This window comes from Nelusetta ayraudi, unplaced genomic scaffold, assembly GCF_046127955.1.
Source record: "Nelusetta ayraudi isolate G7.1 ecotype Tasmania unplaced genomic scaffold, CSIRO-AGI_Nayr_v1 ptg000028l, whole genome shotgun sequence".
Lineage (NCBI taxonomy): Eukaryota > Metazoa > Chordata > Actinopteri > Tetraodontiformes > Monacanthidae > Nelusetta > Nelusetta ayraudi.
Genome location: NW_027466078.1, coordinates 1747575 through 1774800, shown reverse-complemented (window position 1 = coordinate 1774800; position 27226 = coordinate 1747575). Strand labels below are relative to the sequence as shown.

The 27226-nt window shown below is 42.0% G+C and overlaps 1 protein-coding gene and 1 long non-coding RNA gene across 2 annotated transcripts in view; both read left to right on the top strand.

The window, feature by feature from the left end:
- LOC142891081 (NACHT, LRR and PYD domains-containing protein 14-like) overlaps positions 1-27226 on the top strand; it is a 407498-nt gene that overhangs the window by 10384 nt on the left and 369888 nt on the right. The window contains exon 9 of the mRNA XM_076030408.1: positions 713-886. Within this exon, the coding sequence (XP_075886523.1) occupies positions 713-886 (174 nt within the window). The remainder of the gene's footprint in view (positions 1-712; positions 887-27226) is intronic.
- Positions 24643-26669, top strand: LOC142891093 (uncharacterized). The gene is made up of 4 exons (XR_012927172.1): positions 24643-24739; positions 24777-25065; positions 25185-26109; positions 26302-26669. It is a non-coding gene; the product is annotated as an uncharacterized LOC142891093 (long non-coding RNA).

Below are 27226 nucleotides of genomic sequence, written 5' to 3'. Positions count from 1 at the left end.
TGTGAGATATGTTCTGCTAGAAGTTACCATTGAGATTTATTGTGTGGAGTGAGTTGCTCCAGACCAGGCTGAGTTCCAGGATCTATTTCATCCTTGTCTCAGTCAACAGTCACCACCAGTGGAAAGCAGTGCTTCTTCCACTCAACACTGCACATTGTTATCACATTCACCTCCAGCCACTGTCATTATTTCAAGCTTTGGAATCATTTCATTTCAACCATGATAGAGAAATGAGTTGAGATCGTGTTGCAATCATTGGATCATTTCTAACATGACTTCTACTTTGCCATGCATCCTATATAAAAATACACATCCCATAGAAAGATGAAGACACTTCAAAGAGTAACATGAGGTTGTTGTTGTGACATTGGACGGTCCTGTCACTATGCCTCCAATTGATCATGCGCCCTGGCTGCTTGGCCAAGGGAAGATCCCTTTGGCTGAATGCTTGGTGCGCATGACTATGACCTGGGAGTCTGGGCTTCCAAGCCTGCCCAGGCCGTCTGCGCCGGCCCACATTTTATTGAGCTTTGAAAGTTAGAGAGTCTGAATCCCCGTCCCAGGCGCAAATCCTCATGGAGGCTTATGAGGAGGTCAAAGATGGCCAATCCGTCAATCTCAGCTCCATAACGGGGGTCTATGGAAGGACTCACTTTGATTTTCAGAGTGATGACACCCTGGCAAAACTCTCCATAATTTATTCTTTATTCAGGTTGGAGTACTGCAGGTTGTCAGAGCTCAGCTGTGATTGGCTGCTCTCAGCTCTGAAGTCCAACCCCTCCCACCTCAGACACCTGGACTTGACTGGGAACCAGCTGCAGGATTCAGGAGTGAAGGAGCTGAGTGGTTTTCTGCAGAGTCCAAACTGTAAACTGGAGACTCTGAGGTCAGTACTGGTTTGGAACCAGTGGATGATGGTTTCAGCACCAAACACAGTTCATCACACATGTTGAATAAACACTGAACTGAAGGTTGATTCATATCAAAATGACATCCAGAAATATGAAAACTTCATTCTGTTCATGTTTGAAGTAAAAAAGAAAAAGGAAAAAGAAAAAAAGCAGATCATCAGTGGTCATGTGACCAAACATCATTTCAACACACATTAGTTTTGGCCTGAGGATTTAATTTCAAGGTGACATTTTCTGTAGTGTCAGATTCGGGAGTCGACATTTCACTTTGATTTTCAGAGTGATGACACCCTGGAAAAACGCTCCATCATTATAAACTCTCCATCATTTATTCTCTATTCAGGTTGTGGGGCTGCAGGTTGTCAGAGCTCAGCTGTGATTGGCTGCTCTCAGCTCTTAAGTCCAACCCCTCCCACCTCAGACACCTGGACCTGGGTGGGAACCAGCTGAAGGATTCATCAGTGAAGCCACTGATGGATCTTGTCCACAGCAGAGACTATCAACTGGAGAGTGTGAGGTCAGTACTGCTTTGGAAGCAGTGGATGATGGTTCCAGCACCAAAGCCAGTTGATCCCACAGCAGAGGTCCAGTGTTCCCAGTCACAGTGTGAGAGGAGGATGGTGACGTCCAGCTGCTCCTCATTCATCCAACATATGCTGCCAAACTGCTTCTTCTCTCAGTTCACCACTCAATTATTGATCAGTTCATCTTCATCAGGCCTCAGTATCAGTCCAACACTCCATGGTCACATGACCTTCATATGTTCCACACTTGACATGTGACTGAGAGTCTGGAGAGTGAGTCCTGACTCCTGCTGTCTCTTCTTCTCTCTGCAGCTGGAGGTGAGGAAGGGTGAGGAGGAGAATGAAGAGGAGAGCTCCATCTAGTGGTGACAGAACTACAATAAATGGAGCTAAACAGCAAGCTGCACACACACACACACACACACACACACTGTCTGTGGGTGTGTCACGACCTTTGACCCCAGTGGAGCCTAGTGGCTGGCGGACTGCTTCTCCCTACAAGCTGCTGTGGTTACTGGGAGAGACGTCCCAGAAGCCACTGGTGGAGCTGAATCCTCAGTGGAAGAAGCAGGACGTGGAGCAGCTGCTCAGTGAAGGCAGCAGCAACACAACCACTGCTTCTGCTCTCATCATCCACGGCTGGAACATCTCAGCATGAAGGTTCCACACATCAACAACACACTGATCTGCTCTCACTTCAGAGTTCTCCATCCAACTCCACCTGGTTCCTCATGTCAAGCACAAAGATGAATTTGTCAAAGTCTGACAGCGTTGTGAAGGTTGTGTAGTTGATATCACACCTTTATTTTGGGGTGAAAATATTGTTTTTATGAGATTTTATTTCTGGTTTATTATCCTAAATCAATCAATCAGATAAAACATGTTTCATCTGGAACCGACAAAGTGAGTCACGACACAAACTGCTGCTTCCAGATAAATTGTTTTTCATTCATAAAATTAATAATGATCCCTTATAGCTACATGCAATTTATTGGGTTATGTGAAAATGCAATATGGCAACAAGAAAACAAACAAACCAGGAATGTGTTCCTGTATCTACGTGAATTTATTGACATCACGTCAGTCTGGACTCTGGCTGTTTGACAGACAGAAGTCAATGGTGTATCATGTTTATATACCGGTATTTGTGTTATATTTATAATGTCAGCTCTGTTTTCTGTTCTGTTTTTTTCCTGTCTGCAATGTGTCCTGTTGGCCACTGAGTGGCGCTGTCGGCCCTGTGTGGATCTTCTTGGTGTTCCAGGTGCTGGAGAGTGATTGGCTGGTGCCACTATTGAAGGAGGACGACCACAGCGCATCCTTCTCTCTTTTTTCTTCTCCTCGCTCTCAACCGGAGGCCATGTACAGCAGCAACAGCAGAACTTGTGTTGGTTCTAGTCTCCGTGTTCAGTCTGTCTCTTCTTTTCTTGTCATGGTCATTTCCAGAGTTCTTCTTTGAGATCGTCCACTAGCCTGGAGGGGAGAGAAGCCATTTCTGTTGGAACCTTCATCTCCTGTGTTTAGCCAAGGAGCTCAGTTTGGTTCTCATTTATTTTGTTGTTTTTCTTTCAATAGGGAAGGTCTTTAAAAGAGCCATTTTGTTTATTATTTTGGCCACGCCCTCCGCGACGCCTATGCAAAGATGGTGACTGAGAATAAAATCCATCTTGTTGACTAACACGCATGGTCTTCCTTGAGAGCTGGGAGAAGGGGGAGAGATTCTATGTTGTGTTCTTGCTCCCCCTAGACGTCCAAATGTAAAGAAGTTCTACTGGTATGTTGCGGCCCAGTTCAAGCACTGCTAGTATAACTTCTATATATACAAGTCACTTTATAAACTGTCTTACAAAGTCCTGCATTGGTGTGGTTCCGTGTTTACCTGGCGACATGAGGAAGCCATACCGAGGCTGCAGAGCCGGGGGTCCGTCATAGACAATCCACATCATCCACTGCACAGCGCCATCTCCAGGCAGAGGAGCAGCTTCAGTGACAGACTGCTGTCAATGATCTGACACACGGACACAATGAGGAAGTCATCAAGTGTATATGATATGTTTCTATATAGAGTGACTCACTATCATTCACTCACCATCACATCTTGAGTCAACTGTTGACTCTGTCATTTCAACAGGAAATTATTGTCAGTTCATCTTCATCACGTCTCTGTATGAGTCCAACACACTCTGTGTTGACATTCGGTTTGCCACCCGTTCCGTTTTTCCCAGAATTGTTCTCTTTTTTCACCACAATTTGTCCCGTTTTTTTAGGGAAAATGACAAAACCTCATTTGATTTCCGTCTGTGGTCTAGATAGGGTTGCCAACCCTACCGTAAAATACACAATTGTCCCATATTTGGCAACTAAAAAACCTGTCCGGTAATGAACTGATACGGGACGCACTTCACTTTGTCCCGTATATTTCGGGGACGCCTCCGTCCCTATCACCAGGAGATAAGAGACCGAATGAAAAGGGTGAGCACCTGGCAAAACCCGCAATCCAGTGCAGTCCAGTGCAGGAGCTGGTTTCATTGCTTGAAGCTTCTTATACTTTTGGCTACACAAGGACAGTGTCATTTAGATGAGAAAATTATTCATAGTTCATGTCATGTAACATAGAACACTCATAATTCTGGTGGGAGTGTAGCAAACCATGTTTTTTGTAGTTTCTTGTTTGAGCCACTTGATGGCGGCGTAGCTCTTCGAATGTTGTGTTTTATTTCGCTGACAATTTCTTTGTTTTTCTACTTCCTTCCAGGTGTGCCTCTAACAGGAGGGAAAAGTTGGTTGGAAATTCCAAAAAAACGAACAAAAAAGTCCGGTCTGTGATACTGCTAAAAGATTTAGAAGGTTTTGTGTTGAAGTAGCCATGTATAAATAGGCGAAGAAGGAAAACTTTGATTTTGAATGGAACATAGGCCCTCTGGAGTCTGGTTCTGCCCTAGGTTTCTTCCCACAGGGGAGTTTTTCCCAGGCACTGTCGCATCTTGCTTGCTCCGGGGGCCCGGTTGGTTCTCTCTGATTGTATAAAGCGCTTTGAGACGCCATTGGTTGTGATTTAGCGCTGTACAAAATAAAGTTTTATTATTATTATTATTATTATTATTATTATTATTATTATTATTATTATTATTATTATTAACAAAATGTTTAGCAACCTACCGAAGAGGCATAAGGTCAGTTTAAATGTTTTGCACATACGCTGTAAAAGTTTAATTGTATATGCTAGTAAATTAACTCTTATTTTCTCACACCTGTTGTGGAGCGTTTTGCGTCTCTGCGGTGTGAGTGGAAAGGATGGCTCTGAACTCTGGCTGATGAGAAGCAAGTGTTTAATCTCGCGAGAGGAACAAGGGTTTCCGAGACGAGCGTGTGGCCGACACAGTTGTTCACCGAACAACATGAGTACAAGTCTTTTATACCACTAAATAAACATGAGCATGACATGATTAAACATGAGCATACAATGAGCAGATACATATGTAATTTGTTGAACACCTCCCCAACAATATCTGGATTCGCTCCAGACACAGTGTCACCAAGCAAAGATACAAACCCGTATCTGAGCTACTTGACGCCTTCACCAATCTGTTTTTCTCAACCTGATCTAACCTTGGTGTTTAAAGCTTGCGTGAGAGGCTGCATATACTAAAGGACTCTACAAGTCCAGCGGTGGCGGCTGCTGCTCTTTCAAGGAGGGGAAGCTCATTTTGAGACAACATCATGAAATGCATTCATTTACTTATATGTTAATTCTACCTTCAATTCCTTTCAAGAAAATGACCTGTGACCCTGTTATACCAACTAGCCGTCTTTTCCAGGGACTTGACCAGTGTACCCTCAATTGCCAGCAGAGCTAAGCTACTTAAACTGCCTTAGCCCATTGTGTTGCGGGTTCAGGACTTCAGCTGCTCCAACCGTTGCCACTAATGAACAGCTGAGGTAAGATGGATCTTGCGATGGAAGTCCTTCGGAAGAAAGATGTTTCTTCTGCGGGACTTCAGCACGCGGAAGAAACGTCTTTTGTACATTGCAAGTAATATTTGTAAGTTGAATAAGTCATGACTTTTTAAAAGTTTTTTTTTACCATTAGAGAGTAGTTAAATTTTTTTTCAAAAATTACTTTTGGTAACATCTAGTTACAATACATTCATATTGTCTTGTGGTGACACCAGGAAATTAACGTCCAGGGAAGAAAAGTTTTTTCTGCAAATGATCTTCTGGAGTTCACCAGTTCCTGATGCTGCAGAGCAACACCACAACAAGAGATTTCCTCCACCATGCTTGACCGTGGGGATGGTGTTGAGATTGAGATTACTTTTATTGCCAAAGAACACATAGGAATTTGCTTTGGTAGTGCCAGTGTGCATCAATACTTAATTAAATAAATAATAAATAAATAAACAATAAATATATAAATCGGTTCATTAGAGGAGTTGCAGGTTTCCGGTGTCGGAGTCACCAGGAGATGAAGACGGAGGTTGGATGGACTGGAGTGTAGGGGCCTGCTGAGGGAGAGGTGGGGGTGGGAGTGGGCATGAGTCATTTATTAGCTTTGCGGCAAAGGGGAAAAAGATCAGTCTGTGGCAGACTTTCACAGCCTTTGGCAGTCTCAGCCTCCTGCCAGAAGGAAGGCGTTGGAAGAGGCCATGGCCAGGGTGCGAAGGATCGGCCATGATCTGCCGAGCTCTCTTTAGCACCCTGGAGATGTACAGAGACTCCAGGGAGGGCAAGGAGCATCCTATCACCCTTTCTGCGGAGCGAATCACTCAATGCAGCTTTCGGAGATCCCTAGCTGCTGTGGCGGTGAACCAGGTGATGATGGAGTGGCCTGCGCAGCCTGCGCTCTCCAGCCAGGCACGGAGCTCCTCCCGAGCCTCGCTGGACGACACTTTGAACTGCCTCACTACTGGCTTGCTGTAGCGAGGGATCAGGTGGATGACGTGATGGTCGCTGTTACCCAGCGAGGCTCGGGGGACAGAATGATAAGCCCGCCGAATAGTACAATAGCAGTGGTCTAAAATATTCACTCCCCGAGTTGGGCAAGTGACTTGCTGCTTGTACTTGGGGAGAGCCCGGCTGAGATGAGCTTGATTGAAGTCCCCGACCCCCAGGACAAAACAGTCCGGGTAGCTCCGTTCTACCCCAGACAGCTGATCGGCCAGCGTGTCTACAGCGGCTGTGATGTCAGCATCTGGAGGAATGTAAACACGCAATGATGAATGCGCTGAATTCCCGGGGGGAATAGAAGGGACGGCAGAGGATCATCAGGGATTCAATGTCCTTGGAGCAATGCTGCAACAGCACTGACACGTCAGAACACCAGCGATTGTTCACAAAAAAACAGCAACCCCCCCCCAAATAAAAAGCTGTTGTTTTTTTTTTCCTCCTCCATTTCGGAAAGGCGAAATTTGACGACGACTTAAAAATGAGAGAGAGAGAGAGGGAAAAAAAGGCGTAAGACTTGCCAAACGCATCGAAGTCCCTATCCACACGGAACGCGGAGAAGCCTTCCAGCTCCAACAACCCCGTCAGGAATCGATGGCGTCAGGTGAGTTTCAACGAACGCGAAGACAGCCACAGAGTGAAAGTTGCTGCACCTCGCAACCAGCCACCGGAGCACTTGTTGTTGGGGTAAAAGGCTTCACCCTTTCGCTGGAAAGGTATTGCTGGTCATTAGGCCCAAATAGTTAAATTTTCATCTTGTCCGACCACATGACGCTCTCTCAGAAGGCTTTATCCTTATCCTGGGGCTCTTTCGCAAACTTCAGCCAAGCATTTCTTTTTTTGTCTTTGAGTAATGGCTTCTTTCTGGCCCAGTACCCTTTTAGCCTATGTCAATGGAGAACTCTCTTTGACCGTGGACACTGAGACATTTGTTCCTGGGGCAGCCAATTCATTGCAGATGGCTTTCTTGGTGGTCTTAGAGTTCCGTTTCCGTTTCCTTCCAGATCATGGCATTACAGCTCTTCTCCCAAGGTGCTTACATTTGTGGACAATTGTCTGAAAAGATGCCATTGGTACATCAAGCTGCCTTGAAATGGTCCCTAGAGACGAGCCTGGCTTATGCAAGGCAACAATTCGCTCCCTGATGTCATGGCTGTATTTTTTTGACTTTCCCATTGCAAGTCTGAAGTCGAAATGCAGTGTGTGTAAAGTCAAGCTGCTTTTATACCCCATAATTTCTACACCTTGGGTTTTAAACTACACGAATGAACACCAGACTCAAGGGATGATTCCACGAATTGATTGATGAATGATTGCACAACCTGATTTCAACTAATTTATTGTAAAACAGGCCAGACAAGTGGGTGTATGCAAACTTATGACCCAGTAAAAAAGCAGAGTTCTACAAATAAATATCGATAAATCTCAAATGATGAGGAATTTTTGCATTTTCTTTTTATTTCCCAAAAGCAGCAATGCTAGGGCTTCCTGGGTGCTAGTTTTGTCAAGATTTGATTGTGTAACTTGAATTTAGCATGAGATTTAGTGTAGGAACATGTAGCATGTGTAAACCTTGGACCACAACTGTATGTGCACCCCTGATTATGACAAAGCCACAAAGACATACGAAAACCCATCCTGCTTATCCACCCAAACATCTATATCGGGAACCTTTTTAGCACATCCCCATACCTGTCCAGCTCCCGCAGGCACAAGGAGATTACAGAGGCCATCACTTATTACCTGGCTAAAGATACGGCTCTAGAGTTGCCAACCGTCCCTTAAAATACATAATTGTCCCATATTTGACAATGAAATGGTGCGTCCCGCTTTGAATCAACACGGGACGCGCTGCGTTTTCCTTTTTCTTTTTTCACACAGGTTGCAAGAAGAATTAACCCAGAGCCAAATCCAACTACATGCATGACGGACCATCCGGGCCTTCAAGCAAATTGTTTAAATCCACACACCTTACAAAACATTAACAACAGTTACAGAGCAGACTATGGACATCTGAAGAGAGCTGTGGAAGAGTACATTTTTCATCTTGTTATTAAAGCTATAATGCTATAAATGCTGCAATATAAACACATATTTTTCTCTAAGTGTACAAAAACAAAAATACAAAAGTTCAAAACAATCACTCTCAACAAGAGAAGTTAGGACTTTTATTTACAATATAGAGTGCACTGTAACCATGTTTACATAAAAGAATACACAAACAAATGTGCTCATAGCCGACTCATTCTCCTGGAATTCACAATTTGTAGGTCATATATGTAAAGGTCATCAACATGTCCAGAGAAATCTGTAGAACACATTGAGAATAAGAATAATTTATTTGTGAAATGACGAGGACCTTTTTCTCTGTCCTTCAGTTCTTACAGGCATCTTTCATACCGCAGCTTTGTAAACTGGTGTTGGGGATACCTGGGTCGACATGTCAGCGTCGTCATCCCGTCTTGTGTTGTGCGTTCAGATACGGCAGGAGTTTCCCAATTTATCTGGCCACTACGTTGGCTTCTGCTGGCCGCCCCTCGACTGAATCGAGAGACACGTCTGACAATGACCTCCTCCTTCGACGGTCTCTCAAACTGTGCACGGAGGTCCTCTGGGATGGTGATTTCTTCTGTGTACTTGGTGGGGTCCTCCAAAACATCCTCAAACACCAGCCTCATCAGGTCACTGACACATCCTGGAAAATGTTTACATATTACTGACACATTTCTTTCAACACTTATTTATTACATTGTCTCCAAATGGTGAATGCTGTGTCCTACTTATTTAATAATTGTACTGCATTTTTTGCCTTTTACATTTATGTACTTTAAAGTTGTTATAAAGGTTTTGTTTTGTACTCACTGAAAGTTGGCTTTGTTTTAACCTTCTTATACTTGGGGAAGGTGACCTTGTACACAGCTTTGCCCTCCAAACTGTGCATTTTCATTGAAATGCATGGAAGCTGGGTACAACATAAAATAAAAAGTGTAAAGCCTGAGTCTATAATTGAAGTCAGTTAAAAAAAAAAAAAACAACTGCATGTTTTAAGCCCAATGCCTTATTGTTGTACATGGCAATTAGCAGATACAAGTTAAAGTCCCAGTGATTGTCAAAGAAGGATGTGAAATTTGTGCTCTGCATTTGACCCATCCATTGAGGGAGCGGTGGGCAGCAACAGTGCCGCGCCCGACAATCATTGGGTGATTTACCCACCGAACTCCAACCGCTAATACTGAGTGCCAAGCACTCAGGCAATGGGTACCATTTTTACAGTGGTATGACTCGGCCGGGGATCGAACCCACAACCTACCAGTCTCAGAGCTGACACTCTACCACTAGACCACTGAGCTGGTGTGATAAATCCTGATAATGCTATTTACCCCAAACATAATTATTACCTGCACAGCATTCCAATGTAAGGAAAGACAACATTATTTGCTGCAAAGAGCAGAATGACACTATGGAGTCATGTGCTGTGTCTCAATTCAGGGTCTGCATCCTTGAAGTACGCATTTTGAAAGGAAGTTGCGTCATAGCACTGCGCGAAGGCTTATCCCCATTCCCAAGGGTGCTTAGGATGCTCAAAATGCGTACTCGGAAATACGCACACGTTTTAGCCAATTCCAAGGATGCACCGCTACTATCCTTCACGTACTTGTGTATCCCATGATGCTTTGCGTGCTGCTGCAAAGCATCGTAGGATCCTGGAAAGTCAGCTGAAATTAGCGGCATGTACTGGCAAAGACACAACATATAAATTTAAGTATTGAAGTTTCATATAAAGTATCCAGTTTTTAACGTAGGATTTTACTTATTTGATCATCCAACGGCATCGTTAGATGGCTAACCAATGGTTAGCTTCATACTATAAAAACGTCACTTCCGGGGTTGGCCAGCAGGAGGGAACGGCGGTGACGCAACAAGGAAATACGCCGAAGTCTAGACCGTCCCAAGTGGTTACAAGGGAGGCGGGGTTTGGTCCGTCCTTCTAGGCTGGGTACTCGAACAAGGCTTCCTTCAGACGGAGGACACTCGGTCTGAAGGGTGCAGACCCTAAATTGAGACACAGCAAAAGACTCAAGTGAACAAGTCTGATGGTTTTCAATGAGTTTTTCCACATCCCAGAGAACTCTCTTGTTGAATAACACTTTTTCAACTTTGTACCTGGGGAGTGTGCCTGAAAAGTCAGAAAGACACGATGAATTGGTCACAGTCCTCATTAGCAATGTTCTGTCACTGAAACACCTCGTAGGTTGGAATTGCATATTCTTAGTATATTCATCATTCTTCTGTGGCAGTGTGAATTACAGCCACCTGGTGTCTCGATTGGTTCCGCCTCCTCCGCCTATTCCTGATGAGGGCGCGGTTTATAAAAGCGCAGGTTGTGCACCGGGAGCCCTCTTGCCTCACCACTTCCGGGCGCCCCCATTTCCGCCTGGTCGCCTCACCCACTCGGTTCTCCGCTGGCTCACTCTGCTGGGTACGTTGTGGCTAGTGATGGCCAATCGAGGCTTTGTTGAAGCTTCGACACTTGTTTCAAAATGGTTCATTACTCGAGGCTTCAATGGCACAGTGCTCGAGGAGGTCATCTAGTGGTCAATAAGATGAAGTGCAATCGAAAGGTGTTCATTGTTTCATAGGTTGTTTGGGATTTGATTCGCCATGCATTCTTGTTGGACAACACTACATGGTTGTATGGTTCAATGCTGACACAATAAAATAAAAATTAACAATAAAGACAATGTCTCTTATTTGGCACGACTGATTGTAGTAGACTATAGCTCTATACTTAGCCTGACAGTTTGTGCAATGAATTATATTATATCCTAAAACAAGACTAAATAGCCCATAGTTTAAAAATATGTTCCATACTAAGTGTTCAGTGGGTCATATGTCAAATGTGATCTATTTAAAATGTAGAATAGATGAGCTAAATGACACATATGTAATATGCATTGATGGGAATCAAACTGTCGCCTCAGTCTTGCAAGTCCAAGATTGTCATAATGTACCACAAACCCAAATCACACTGCCTTTTTTTCGTCTAAGCTGTTTGAGTAGCGTTAGCGTCTACACACCATGATTCCTCATTAACTCCCACCAAATTGCATGTTACAGCGCTTACGTCAACGGTTTTAATTAATTTTAAATGTTATAGAATATTTAGTACTGCATGCAACACTGTCAACCAAACCCCTGTTGATCAATTCTCCATTGACTTCGAAAGCTCAACTCAGCTCTGAGTCGAGACAACCAAACCATTGATAGGGTTTCGATACTTCATGAAGCAGTACACTGGTTTATGCTGTACATCATCAACCATGTGATTCTTCCTAACCAAAACAGCACTTCTGACTGTATCATGGAGGCATAGAAAAATAGGACTGTATTGCAATTTTCTTTTTGACTGCACTAGATGATTGTATGGTTTCCAGTGGATATCATAATAATAATAATAATAATAATAATAATAATAATAATAATAGTAAAAAGAAGAAGAAGATGATGTGATCTACAAATAGACTGTATTTTTTATTTTATTTCTTTAACAAGAAACTGGTGGAAATACAAGTTATATTATGGATTTTGACCATATATGTTGACCATGTATGTTTTGGAGTTCATTGAAAGAGGTTGATATACATGTATATATATACATGTATATATATATATATATATACACACACACATATATATATATATATATATATATATATATATATATATATATATATATACATATATATATATATATATATATATATATATATATATATATATACATATATATATATATATATATATACACATATACATATATATATATACATATACATATATATATATATATATACATACACATATATATATACACATACATATATACATATACATATACACATATATATACATATACATATACACATGTATATATACATATACACATGTATATATATATATATATATATATATATATATATATATATATATATATATATATATATATATATATATATATCCATAGTTGCTTGCATGTTCGTTGAGTGCCATTAGTTTGCTTGTTTAACGTCTGTTTTGTTTTGCATGTTATTTGGGTTTTGATTATTTTTCTTTTGCTTGGCTTGCTCTACATGTTTAATTTGGGGTTATTTGTTTAGTTAAGATTATTCTTCAGTTGGGTTATTGAGTGGGTGGTTTATTCCTCTTGTGTTTGGTTTGTGGTGTTTAGTTTTGTTGTTAAAGGTGAATGCAGTCTAACCCTGGGTTTTTAACTAATTTAGTTCTTTGTTTTCTTCTCTTTTAGGTACCTTTTCCTTGGGAGGGTTGTTTTAATACATGATGCGCGCTACGTAGCTTCCATTTTATCTCTGTGTTATAAAAGAAAAGATTAAATATATATTTATTTCTCCAAATAAAATTCCTTGTTTTTGTATGCTGGACCCAGTCTCAAGCTTTCATTCGTAAACAAACTTGTGTGCTTACCATAACTATTATTAATTCTCCAGGTGAAATTCCTGGAGTGGCGTTGTTGGCAACTATTTTAAGTTACTCTTACTATAGGTAGTACATAATGCTGAGTAATTAAATTAAATTAATTTAAATTAATTTAAATTAAATTTCCTATTAATACGTATATGCCTTAATTGGCTCTTCTCTGCCCTGTGCAGTTGCCACACTTCTATAGAAGAAATGATGAAGTCCCAAATATTTGATTCATACGTGGCTGAAACCACTTGCTCGGGTCTGAGGAGATTTTGTCAGCGTGAAGACACTTGGGGTACAGTGGGGTCATCATGCGAGTGGACATCCTGGATGTGGTTTAAGATGCACCTCCATTTGCTGCCTTCTCTGGTCCAGACATGGCAGTCCAGTACATGTGGTTTTTAATTGCAGGCAACCACCACTGCAACACTGAACATTCCTTATTTTTTTGCAATGGCTTTCAACTTTTTGGACAGGGCTGAAAATACAGAATTGTACAATATATTTAAACGTATGCATGACTTTGAATCAATGTTTTTTTTTTTTTTTTTTCAAACAATTCATTTCATACAAATGTCTCTCATACCTTTCTCAAGGTGCCAAACATAGTACTGGGTGACCCCACGCTCCCTCAGAAATTTCTGCACCTGGGTGTGGCGGTCAGTCACAATGTAATCCACTTTTACATTGTTTGAATGCAAAAGTGTGAAACATAAAGAGGACTCACGCAGAGCTATTTTACTTTTACAAGTGTACATAAAAAAAAAGGGAAGCAAAGGCTTTTCCTATAGATAGATAGAGTATAGAACTTAAAACCAAAATTACAGAGAACCAGCACCCCTGTGCCTAGTGTATCTAAACAGAACCAAACCTAGTAAGAAACAAAATGATCAGTTATTGAAGCTATTACTCTGGCCATTCTCCACAGATTGAGTAATGTCAAACAAAACACATCTTTCCAAAAGGGAAATGCCACACGGCAACAAAATAAATGGCTGTAAAAGCTAAAATGCTACACGTTTCACAAGGCTACAAAAAGCCACTAATGCCAGAATGCTATGAATGTTACGGATGCTACAAATTCTACGGGTGCTGTGACGCAACAAAAAGGGCAGGCAGTCACTACCAGACAGTTGCTTCGGACTGAATGAAAGGCAAAGGCGTTGCAACCGCCGCTCTCAGGTCAATGGCTGTGATTGGACAGGTGCTACACCAATCAGGAAGCAGAAGCGGAGGCACTCCTCTTGGCTTGGAGGCTTGAATCTTCGGACGCCACACCAATCAGAGCAGAGGAGGAGCAAAAAATGCAGGGGCAGGTTGTAGACGTCTTGGGAGATGAAGAAGTGAGAAGCCTGCACACAAAACGCCATTGAGCTGCGGCTGTAACAGTGCATGCGCATTGCTTGAGCGGGTGATGTCAAGATTGCGGCGCACCGTGCGAGCTTCCGCAACACATGCAACAGAGTGCGCACGGCACACAAGCTTTTAGCAAACAGAAGATTGAATTTCAGATTCAAGATTCAAGATACCTTTATTGTCATTCCAACTAAAATACCAGACAGGTACCCAGCAGAACAAAACTTCGTTGTGACTGGCTCAGGAGGGTGTAAAACATTACAATCAAATCAAGAAAAGGATGACAGAATACAGGTTTGCGCTTGTTAGCTGGGCAAAGGGACCTGACAAAATTGAAACCAGCATAATTCCAATCAGCTGAATAGTTGATTTTGAAGCTTCACGTTTTTTTTTGTTTTTGAAGATTTTGTAGCTTAGTGTAAATCGGGCATTATGACGCCATCACTTGTATGAAAATTGTATGATGTTTTGTCAACTAATACTAGACTAACAGGTAAAAATTTCAGATGACTAAAATGAGACTAAAACTAAATGGAATTTTACTCAAAAGATTATGAAAGAAAAAAAAAATCTAAATGTGGTGTCCATATCAACGCTGGGTCAGTGTCACCCTGTCACTTAATCCTTCCTTGTCCGATGTGTTTGTGATGGTTACTGTCTGCATAATTTTGGAGCACTATTTTTTCTCAGAAATTCCAGCTTTGTCGTTGGATGGGAGAAAGCTCATCTCCATCAAAAACCCTGACGACAAAGATGTTAACGCACCAAATGATATTACTGCGTCACATGAAAGCAGAAGATCTACCACCAAAGATGTGATTGACCCTGATGCTGACAGTGACAGCCCAGGTGAACATCGCACACCAAGCAGACCTTCACAAGTAAGTATTCATGAATTGATAAATCTTGAACGTTACAGGGACCGTTGCTCTGTGCAGGCGGAGCTTCTATCACTCTCCTCACCCAATCAATCTTTGACTCTATCTACTCCGTCCAAACTAGCTCTCATTATGCTTTGTACAGTATGCTCGATATGCATGATACTGCCGCAGTCTCTGTGTCCCCGGCAGGTGATGACCACTGCGCCAGGAGCTGGATTGTGCTGTCCTGGGGGGTCTTGGTGTCATCTCTTTGTCCTACCACCACACCTAGGACCTGGACTTGTCCTATCGGCAGATTGTTCATCGAGCTAGGCTCTTGCCTTCCAAAGCATGGACAATTACAGCCCACGTGGACAGCAGCCTTGAATTATTTCCTATTCTTTGTATCTATATCCATTTTGTGAATGCCTGGTTGATGTATCTGTTTTTCACTCTGTCCTGTCTGCCACCCTGGCTCACTCTGCTCCTTTCTCTCTTTCTCTGTCTCCCCTCTATCTTTCTACTTCACCCCAACTACTCATAGGCAGATGATGGCCCTCTGGAGTCTGGTTCTGCCCTAGGTTTCTTCCCACAGGGGAGTTTTTCCCAGCCACTGTCGCATCTTGCTTGCTCCGTGGGCCCGGTTGGTTCCCTCTGATTGTATAAAGCGCTTTGAGACGCCATTGGTTGTGATTTAGCGCTGTACAAATAAAGTTTTATTATTTTATTATTGAACAAGCATTAAATGATCACAACATTATTGGCATTCTACACATCGAATTTACCCAACTAATCTGAGGTAACAATTTGCACCCAGTTTATTTCGGTAGATTTGACTCCATGTTTTGGATATTGAGTACCTTAATTCAAAAGGCATAAAATACCGATATGAATTGGGTATTATTTATGGTTACATTATACAACTAATTACTCAATAAAATTGGTTAAAATTAACTCATATTTCTTTTAGCACTACTACTACTACTACTACTAGTATGACTACTAGGTAAAAGATACCCAAGAACTTACAGCCAAACAAGTCATTATATGGATGGTTTTATTTTACACAGAAACCTTAAAATAGAAACCACATATGTAAAATATTTTACAACACAAAATGAGGTAGTGTGTGAGGATGTCAGTTGTGTGTGCGTGTTTCCAAACATGTGTGTATTTAAGCAAATATGGTGAGAACCCATGTGCAGGCAAAATATTTAAGTAGGGGAGACGATGAGGAGAGAGACGAGACAGAAAATGCCAGCACCTTCAAAAGTGCATTTTAAAAAAAAAAGAAAAAAGATTATAACATTGTGCATAACTCACAAAGCATTTTACCAACACCAAACCTGTTGACCTCCTGATCTGAGGTATAACATTGCTCAAATAAAATAATCTAAATTACATAACTCTGAAATGTAAACACCAGTATGTCCAAGAACTTTCATGTAAAGAGTTTGTTCCATTAGTTTGCTACTAAGGCTGTTGACTTTCTTGAGAAGCTTTGCTCCGTGAAGCTCCAGGAAAGGTTTCTGGAATACCTCAAAGGTGTTCTTTAGTGTCATAGGATACTCAAGATTGAGAGTGTAGATCAATCCATCAACTGCATGCATGCCTTGGTTCGGTTTCCACACCCAGTCAGCACTTGGTTACCCTCAATCACAATAGACACTTCTGCTAGATCCTCCTCAGCCATTACATTATGGATCGCAATCACCTTCATGGTTTGGTCTGAGTGGTCCCCATATTCGTCCTCCATCTTAAAAAGAAACAAACAAAAAAAATATACATTTTAATTTAAATCTTTTGATTATTTTTCATGTAGTTCAAGATTAAAAAGCTCAGCAATTGACAATCAGTGCATCTACATTTTTCAAGATGTAACTTAGTAGAGCGGAGAGGAACAGAGTGTAGACAGCGGAGAGGAGAATCATTTACCAACATACCTGGCAGTCCTGGAAAGTTCTTCTTGCTTTTCCCCAAGGTATTCAGCTAGGCAACAGGCAACAGGCAACCTTTTTCCCACGACGCTCAGAGACTGTAAGGGGATACAATTTAGAGAAATACTTAGAGTGGAAGTCAAAGATTTCAATTATTACAAATTGTTTCACTTAAGGCGCATATTGCACATATCTTAAAACAAACAAACAAAAAAAAAAACAGACGTTATTTATAGTGTCCAGCAGAGGACGCATCTTGGAACAAAAAGCTCCTCCCTTTGCAAACATCAGTTGTAGAAGACGTGGTGAGTTGCAGCATGAATTTCCCCCAAGGAAATGGCTGTTATACAACGGAACTCTTCTTTGATCTGGTGAAGTTTACGTAAACAAATTAATGATTTTTTTTTTGTGGAAAGGAAAATGATCAAACTTTCTCACCTGAGCCTCACTGAATGGTGCAAGCTCTCCTTCTCCAATGTGTCTTGATTTTCCCCAACTGGATGTGGAGGGAGATCTTTTTTAGAGACACTGCTTTACATTATAAAACAGAAACAAACAATGTCTGTCGCGTGAAGCTACTTAAACGAACGTGTTCCGCAGTAAGTAAAATGGCATAACAAAAAAAAAGGTTAGCGCTGCCGCTCACTGGCTAAAGAAAGTAACGTGGCCAGATGCGCGACAAAAAACACTGCTGTTCCATCGACACAACTACGGCCAGTACAGCAAACACAAATGAACACATTACACCGCAAACTGTCCTTACCGCCCTGTACTTCTCTGGTGATTAGTGCCAGTTTACTTATGTTTAGCTCTCAAATGCAGGTCAAAAATGTAGGTCAAAATTCAAACTTTCGGGCGCGCTTTTTTTTTTCCCCCCAAGCTCGCATGGCATGTAACACGAAAGCACATTACACACAGCAACTAGACCACAATTCCTGTTGAATATCTCGTCATTACATAAATTAGCGTTTGTTTTTTGTGCATTATATCAATAAAGATGTACAAGAGTAATCCTAATTTACCTTCAATCCAGTACTCCATCAGCAGGAAGTAGACTTCAGTTTTCATGACTTTTCGCGCTCATGAGCTGGGCTGACGCATACGCATATTGCAACATAGGACTCGTGATTTTTTTAGGTAAATTCTATTAAATTTTTCGATGTAACACTTTTTACCTTTTTCAAATAGGTAGTGTTGGTAAAATCTACCCTTTAATTTATAATTCCTTTACTGACCAGAATAATTCAGTACATTTTAGATTTGGAACCGAAAGGCTGCCCCCCTGCTGGCTAAGTGAACTAGGCCCTGCCCCCCCTCCACTTTAGGCAGGAAGAGGACAATCTGTGGGACCCAGTGCATCTTGTCCCAGATAAAATCAACTCAAAGTACTCTGTACCTGGGAGAGAAGAGAGACTGACAGATCCATGCAGGCCAACCTGTGCCACAAGGAAGATGAGACCAGGTTGTTGGCAATTAGGACTCTGCCTCTGAGAGACATTTTGGGGAGCAGCCACCTCCACTTATTCAGTCGGCTCTTTACTTTATCGATGACACTGTCCCAGTCCTTCTTTACCGTGGTCTCATCCCCAAGGAACCCCCCCCCCCCCTCCCCAAAGTACCTCAGCCCACCTGTTTTCCAGGTGAGCTCAGCGGGTAGGCTGAGCCGGTCCCCCAGTCTCTCTCCCACCATCACAGCCTCACTCTTTCCCGAGTTGACCCTAGCAGAGGAAATAAAGCCACAATAATTAACAGTGTCAGTTAAAACATCAATATCTTTTTGTGAATTTACAAGTACAATAAGATCATCAGCATGAGCAGACATTTTAAAAGAAACTGGACAACCAGGGAAGGACACACCTGTCAGTTTTTGTCTCAGTTGATGCAGCAGAGGCTTGATGGCTATAGAGTATAACATGCCAGAGAGAGAGCAGCCCTGCCTCACCCCCCTCCTAATGTGAAAAGGCGCACTCAGCCCTCCATTAATTTTTTTAGCACTTGCAATATCACAATAGAGAGCCCGGATCTTGGCAATGAACCTGTGGTTGAAACCAAACCCAGCCAAAGTCTGCCAGAGGTATTGGTGTTCAACCCGGTTGTGGAGGGGCAAAGTGGCCTCCCCACGAAAAAAGGGGATCTGGACCGACCGGATTGAGGTGGTGGAGTAGAAGGAGGAGGCAGGCAGCGTCAATTGCAGGAAGAAATTAAGTTTTATTCTTTTAACCCCAAAAACCATCAATAAGCGCCAGGAGACAGCTTCATAAGTCCTCTAGTCTCTCACCAGACTAGTCAGCTCTCCTTCCCACAGCAAAATGAGCTCCCTTTATAGTGGGGCAGCATTTCATTGCCAATTGGGCCACCCCACTACCCGTGGTGACATCGACACAGTCGAACATTCCAAAACAAAACAATAACCAAGAATCACACCCTTCAATAAACAGAACATAATCCCCCTTAAACCTACAAACCCTTAAATACAAATAAACCCCACATTCTCCCCTTAATTATACATTCAAACCAAAACCAACACCCCCCTCTTACGGCAATGGGCTACTCCACTTTAGCCGGCGCTCCATAAAACCCCACCCCTGCAGCGGCGCGCGCTTCCGCCCAGGAGCAGCGGAGCCGACCGGGACCAAGCGGATGCAGGTGAGGTGTGGGTGAGCAGCATGGTGAGATATGATGGTGTGAGATGATTGACCAGTGCACAAACTGTTACAGGTTGGGAAATGGGACAGAATGGGAGTCGCGGTGCTCCGCGCTCCCGACGCCGACACCCTGCTCACGTCACCCGTTCCTCCGCCCCAAAGCACGGCAGGGCACAAGAACCGTATTACATACTAAATAAAAATCCCCTACACAACCCTGTGTGTGTGTGTGTGTGTGTGTGTGTGTGTGTGTGTGTGTGTGTGTGTGTGTGTGTGTGTGTGTGTGCGCGCGCGCGTGCGTGCGTGTGCACGCGTAAAACAGCGTCTCTTTCGCTCGCTCTCCCGTGCGGGCAACGCCACGCCGCGTCCTCGTGGGGGGAGACAGTGAGAAGGGGAGGCGGAAATCGCTCATTTTCTCACACCGGTCAAAAGCCTTTTTCTGGAGGCTGTCTGGCACCACCTCTAGTAGATCATGTCCTATGATGGACCAGAAGGAAATCGACAGGTAAACTATCTATCCCTGGTGCTTTACCACTCGGTGAGCTCATCGTTGCTGCCTTCGAGTCCACCAGGGGGAGACCAGGCAACAAAACTGCTGTGCGCATGTGGATTATCTGATCATTCACTCTTAAAAAGGTTCTTGTAGAACCCGACAGCAAACCTTCTAATCTCAGACAAGTCTGAGATTTCGAGGCCACCATCCGTGCGTAAACAGTGAATGATCTTCCTTTGTCCATTTTTTTTACTGACAAAAAAATGTCAGCAATGTCTGTTTTATTGTTTACAGAACAATAAAACAAATACATTCTTACCTATAAATTAAATACAACAAAAATAATTACAGTAAAGAAAAATTGATATGGGGCATCCATCTGAGCCACATTTAAAAACCTAGACCTGACCAGAGGTCCATGTGCTGACACACCTAGCAGGTTGGCTATAGTGGCCTTTTTCTTTTTGAGGGAGTCTAAAAGCCCTCAATTTCGAGAGGACTCTGCTAGAGACTGCAGTTCTTCCGCCTCAAACTCCAGATTTCTCAAAGATTGGGCTAAATGTGGTGATGCTTTCTCTTCTAAAATAACGCGCAACGGATACCTTTTTAAAAGGGTAGCGCAGCAAATGCAGGGCTCCGGCTTTGCGCACCCCTGAACAGAAAGGTATTCGTTGTTATTTCTACCTTTTCATTCACATTTTTTGTATGTTAGAAGAATTTTAACTTTTTCTGATTTGTTTTTATTTTGGTAATTTCGCTGTTATTCTGCTGGAAACGGCGTGCAGCGGCACGAGCTAACTCCACGGTCGGCACTTTAATGAGCGTGTGTGTAACTGAAGACACCGTTCCTTTGCAAAACCTGTACACAAACTAACTCTCCCACCAGTCTGCGCTCTGAACCTGCATCCAACAAGAACGAGAGTTTCGGGTCCATAGCGACGGCACAAAGCGTAGCATCGAAGAGCTGTTGTAGCCCTTTAACAGCATACAACGCTCTTGTCTGCCTTTTAAAATCACCATGAGCACAAGAAATAGGGTACACCTTATCTGCAAAGTAAGTAACACGTACATTATGAACTATCGTACATATCATAATGATTTAATATGTCAACCAAAAGCAGTTGACCAGTTGAAAAGACTCACATCACCCCCTAGTGATGACACATTCCCGTCAATAATTCGAATTTCTCAGCTTCATGTATACGGGGATAAGGTGAGAACTCCGATTGGACGAGAAAACCGAATTATTGCTTAGTGCCACAGGCAGAAGTTCTCTGATGACACTGCGATTGTGGCGTGTATCAGAGAGGGTGATGAGGTGGAGTATCGGAGCCTGGTGTCGGACTTTGTGGCTTGGTGCCACAGCAACAAGCTCCAACTGAATGTGTCCAAAACAAAGGAGATGGTATTTGATTTCCGGCGGGCACCTCCCTCTTCACAGCCAGTGGTCATTGAGTGGAGGGGGTACGATGATGGTAATGTGTCTGACCACCTCCCTTTAAAAGCCTGACTCCATTCACTCTCATTGTCTGTAGTGCTATGGGTCTCCTGTACAAGCATAATATCAATCTTTTTTATTTCCATGAGTCCTCATTTTGGCTGGTTATTTGACTTTCAACTTTGACGATGTGCTTATTTAGCCTGTAAATGTCCTGATCAGAGAGCACATCATTAACTGTTCCTGACTTTCTGGTGAGGAGTTTAGCGGATCTTAAAAACAGTTTTAGATCAGGATGAAGAAGAAGTGATCTTCTATTATAATGAGCCTCTGCCCTTTAGTTCTCTCTAAAAAGCTTTTTACCCCCCACTCCAGTGTAGAGAGAGAGTGCTGGTGACTCTTGTGACAGAACAAAATTGCTGTCTCCCTCCTGGCTGAGAGTCACTGGTCTCCTGCTGACCTTGCTACTGTTGCTCCCTGACTCTGAGCCCTTTCTCTTCTGTCAGACTTTGAAAAAAAACTTTGCTAGTACATCATCCCAGGATGCTCCACAATAATTTTCATAAAGTTCTGATGTAGCATTTCAAAATGCACTTCATCCAGAAATGTGATTTTATTGTTGTACTGTACTGGATTTCAGATTAATATTTCTGAAAAACTTCGAGTTTTCACTCCATGATTCCACTGCAGGCTGTTAGTACACCTCCCCAGGATGCTTCACAATAATATTCATAAAATTCTGATGTAGCATTCCAAAATAAAGTTCATAAAAAAAAAATGTGATTTTAATGTTGTACTGTACTGGATTTCAGATTAATATTTGTGAAAAACTTCGAGTTTTCACTCCATGATTCCACTGCAGGCTGGTCGTACACCTTCCCAGGATGCTCCACACCCAATTTCATACAATTCTGATGAAGAAGTTCAAAATAAAGCTCATCAAAGAAGTGTGATTTTATTGTAGTACTATAGTGGATTTGAGATTAATATTTTTGAAAGATTCCTAGTTTTCACTCCATAATTCCACTGCAGGCTGCTAGTACATCATCCCAGGATGCACCACACCCAATTTCATAAGGTTCTGATGAAGAAGTTCAAAATAAAGCTCATCCAAAATCCAAAATTAGCATGCTTTATGATTAAAATTTAAAAACTCCTAAAAAAAAAACCCAAACATTTATACATATATATATACACTTATCTATCTCATTTTACATTTATTCACAGTAATCTAAATCTCTTCATGTATTATCTAACTCCTGGAAATTTCTACTTTTTTTTATTTCTTTTTTAAATTTATAGTTGAGTCCTGTCTATCATATTGTTTAATCGTCTTTTTATGCACCATAACGTGAAGACACAGCACACGGGGAACACCACCCAGGAGAACCACCACCACCGTCTACCTTCAGCTGCAAGGAAAGAAAAGGAAAATAGGTTAAACAAACAAACAAACAGCTCAAGCAAAACCTTGATTGACTAACGAAAATAAACAAATACTCCGAACCCAAAGAAACCAAAACTAAAATTTAAGATTTACTAACAACTCAACTAAACCTCTAGATACACCATGGCTGTGTCTCAATTCGGGGTCTGCATCCTTTGAAGCATGCATTTGAAGGTTAGTTGTGTCGTAACACTGCACAAAGGCTTGTCCCAATTACAAGGACGCTCCAAATGCGCCCTTGAGATGCACCCTACATTTAGGCGATTCAAAGGATTCACCGCTACTATCCTTTGCTTCCATCTGTTTCCCAGAATGCTCTGTGTGCTGCTGCAAAGCATTTTGGCATCCTGAGAAGTCAGTTGAAATTGCGGCAACTCCTGGCAAAGGTTGGAACCGATAGTTATCTTGATGCTATGCAAATACCACTTCCGGGGCTGGCCTGCAGGATGGAACACCGACGATGCAACAGGGAAATATGCTGAAAGCAAGACAGTCCCATGTGGTTACCGGGGAGGCAGGTTTTAGTTCATCCTTCTCGGCCGGGGCCTTTGGAGGAAGCTTCCTTCTGAAAGAAGACGCTTCCTTCTTTTCGAAGGAAGCAGACTCTGAATTGAAACACAGCCCATATGCAGAGGCTACAGTCCTCTAGGCATTTACTCTCTGATTCTCCTGAGTACAGTCTTTAGTGTTTGTTTTTTTTTTCAATACAATTTTTGGGGTCGCTCTCAAAAAGTCAAAAAATGTAACTACAGATAAAATAAAGAGTGTACTTACTGTGATTGTTTTCTGAAATGGCAAAAATATTAATATGGATTATAATGTCTGATTACCTACAGAGTCAGAAAGTGTGTGGCCTGTGCTTTGGCACATATGTTAATCTAAAGCAGCATCTCAAAGGTTCCCATGTAGTCCCAAACGACGAGGAGTTTAAACTTCTTGTGAAATATGCAAATGCACGGTAAGGTTTAACTAAATATTTTGCATGTCTTTTCATAGATACTGAATAATGCTTTCAGCTTGCATTTCCTGGGCTTGTTAATGTTTTTTGTCTAACACAGAACCACAAAAGTCTTAGACTGCCCTGTATGCAACAAGAAAAACTTGCATGTGAGCGTGAATGGTTGTTTGTCTACATGTGGCCTTGGGATGAACTGGAAACTTGTCTAGGGTGTCACCCTGCCTTCACCCTATGATAGCTGGGATAGGCACCAGCAGAACCCCGTGACCTTGAGCTCAGTAAGAAGCAGGTATCGAAAATGAATGAATAAATGAATGAAAAATTGTTAAGCTAAATGTGTTGTAAATGTATTTTCTCCTTCTTAAGTTTGTTGGGTTCACAGGTCCTTTTTATATTCACAGGACCGAGTACCTTTTGTAAAGAAGGCAAAAAGAGATGTCATAATAACTTGCTTCCCTGCGGAAAACACAACCTAATCTGCCTATGGTGTCCAAGCTGGACCTGGAGTCCACCCCTGGAATTGGTACTGCTAATTTTTGTCATCATTTTGTTGTGATTTGTCTGTTGTTTCTGCCTGTATAAAAATATGTACTTTTGTCACAACAATGCAGTACATTTGCTACTGTAATTTCACAACAGCTGAGTACCCCCTTCATTTAGAAATCGCTGCATCTGCCGATGAAGAAAATCCAAATGAGGAGGTGGATCAGGGCGATCTTCTGCCAGAAGAGGGGGAAGGGACAGTGGATCAGGATGGTCTTCTGCCAGAAGAGGAGGAAGGGACACAGGAGTCACCCTATTTTAGCAACCAAGCAGGTGACAAGAGTGGAGAAATTTCTCCACCCGTTGTGGATGACCCTGTTCCGTCATCCTCAACACAACAAAGTTGTAAATTGCCAGTGTTCTGAAATTAAGGAACAGTTAGAGGACCTACAGAAAAAGGTTGAATTTCTCTTAAAAGAAATCAAAAAACCCAGCAGCCCCAAAAGTGTCCCGGCACGTCGCCCACCTGGGTCAACCCAGAAGGGCAAGCATGCTAAAAATAATTCTTTGACACTGAATTTATGTGGTAATTATTCCTTTACGTTTACACTTTTAACATTAAATAGACAAAACAAAAGATACATTTACAGTTTGTTTATTTTTTTCCCTTTTCAAAAAAATGTTAATTACTTTTCTTAACTGCAGGAAAGTTTCTAGAGGACTTCAAAAGGTTTCGACTTGGATCTAGATCCTCAAAAAAAGACATGGACAACGCCCAACAGTCTGCCAGCCATGGGTTTAGATTTTGTACCTACATGGCAACTGGCATGGCTCCATCATCACTGGTCAACAATGTGAAGTTTCTCACAAATACAACAAGATTGTGGACGCAAGTATTGTTTTTGTCAACTCACTTTGGCCTTTTCATCAACTCTGGCTATCTATCTCTCCCTCCATATTTTTGTGTTTCCTTCTCACCTCAACTGCTCTTAGACAGATGACGGCCCTGTGTAGTCTGGATCTGCTCTAGTTTTCTTCCCACAGGGGAGTTTTCCTGGCCACTGTCACACTATGCTTGCTCTGGTGGCAAAGTTGCTTTTTACCCCCTAATTGTATAAAGCGCTAAATCACATCAAAAGAGATGTCTTTAAATGCAATTTAGCACTTTATAAATGAAAGTTGATTCACTGTTCATTTTATATTTTTCTTGGCCAAAAAGGACCATTTTCAGTGTTAACCAGGCACAAAATACGTAAAAAACAGAAGTAAGATTTCTTCCCTTTTTGATTTCCAGATTCTAATCTATGGTCCTATGAAAAATATGAGAATTGAGAATTTTGAGCATGGCATGTGGTGAAACTAGAAGTCAAATTTAATCACTTGTAATGCCTTACCTTTTTTCACAGATGGCCACACAACCTTAAGGGGAATGGTTACGCACCATCAACAATCAAGAATATGATTAGCAACGTGATCCATTTCCTCAAGCATGTGGATACAAAATTTCTTCATGAGAGCAAATTTTTAAAAAATGACTTTCAAACTCTTTATTACGAGCTGAAAAGATTATCATCGGATGTCCACCGAGGTGTTGCTGTCCATCAGCAAAAAGTTTTGCAGCAGAAAACAAGTATGGGAATATTTCAAATTTCTTTCAGTCTGGACATTGGTGGATGAATGTGTGTGTGAATCGGTTAATTAGAGGCCTATGTAAAGCGTATTGGGGTACTGTGAATGTGCAGCCATTTTTTTCTTACTTGTATGTCATCTTTAGCTATATATATTGTCATGTATTTGAATGTATGGCATACTGTTCCCACAGAAAAGCAGCTCAGTGCAGTGCAAGAACAAGCATTTATGAGTGCTGCCCGAAAAAAAATCCCTGCGCTCTTTGGTAAGTAGATGTCCTTGAATGTTAAGCCCATTTACCACTAAAATTAGGGGTTGTGGTTGACACTGTGTTTTTTGAATGCAGCACAACTCTCAATTAATCAGAATTTAGTTCCTTTCCCACAAACCAAACCAGCAGGGTCAAATCCCGCTGGCAAGCTGCAATCCCTCCGCTTTTACCTAACCCTGCGTGTCTACTGACTTGATTGTGTAGTTGACATGCGAGTGTTCTATGTTTGGCTATTATTTAGGCATTAAAAAGCTGGAGAACATTGAACAACTTTTGATCACTGAACGTGATCGAACACCTTTGTACATGATATACGTAGGGACTGCCATGATATTATGACTTAGCACACATAACGGTCAACGTCATCCCATGCGGCATGTGAAAATTTCTTCGCAGGTCTACCTTTCACACTGCAAGTTGACAGAAGCGGAGCCGATTGGATCTGGGCGTTTATTTTTTGTTTTTTCCGTTACAGCTAGTCCGAGTCGGAAGGCTCATCCAGATGGTTGCAGTCAGAAACCTATTCCTGCCAATAATCTTCCTGAGACCAACTCTCCAGTCTCCTTTGCTCCAGATGCTGTTGGTGTGTATTTAATTCGTGCAAAGCAATATAGTCAGAATATTTTCTCATAATCTGTCACTGACATTGAATGGTAATTATGTTTTTATCACACATTTGTCAGAATAAATGTGCAACTATCCTTTTCATGGCCATTATTATACTTTTATTTATATTGTAATACATAACAATGTTGTGTTTCAATATCCCATACTATCTTAACAGGGCGTTTAATACAAGAGCTCCAGCACTCCATGGGTGTTGTGTCAGCATCCATTGAGGAAGCAC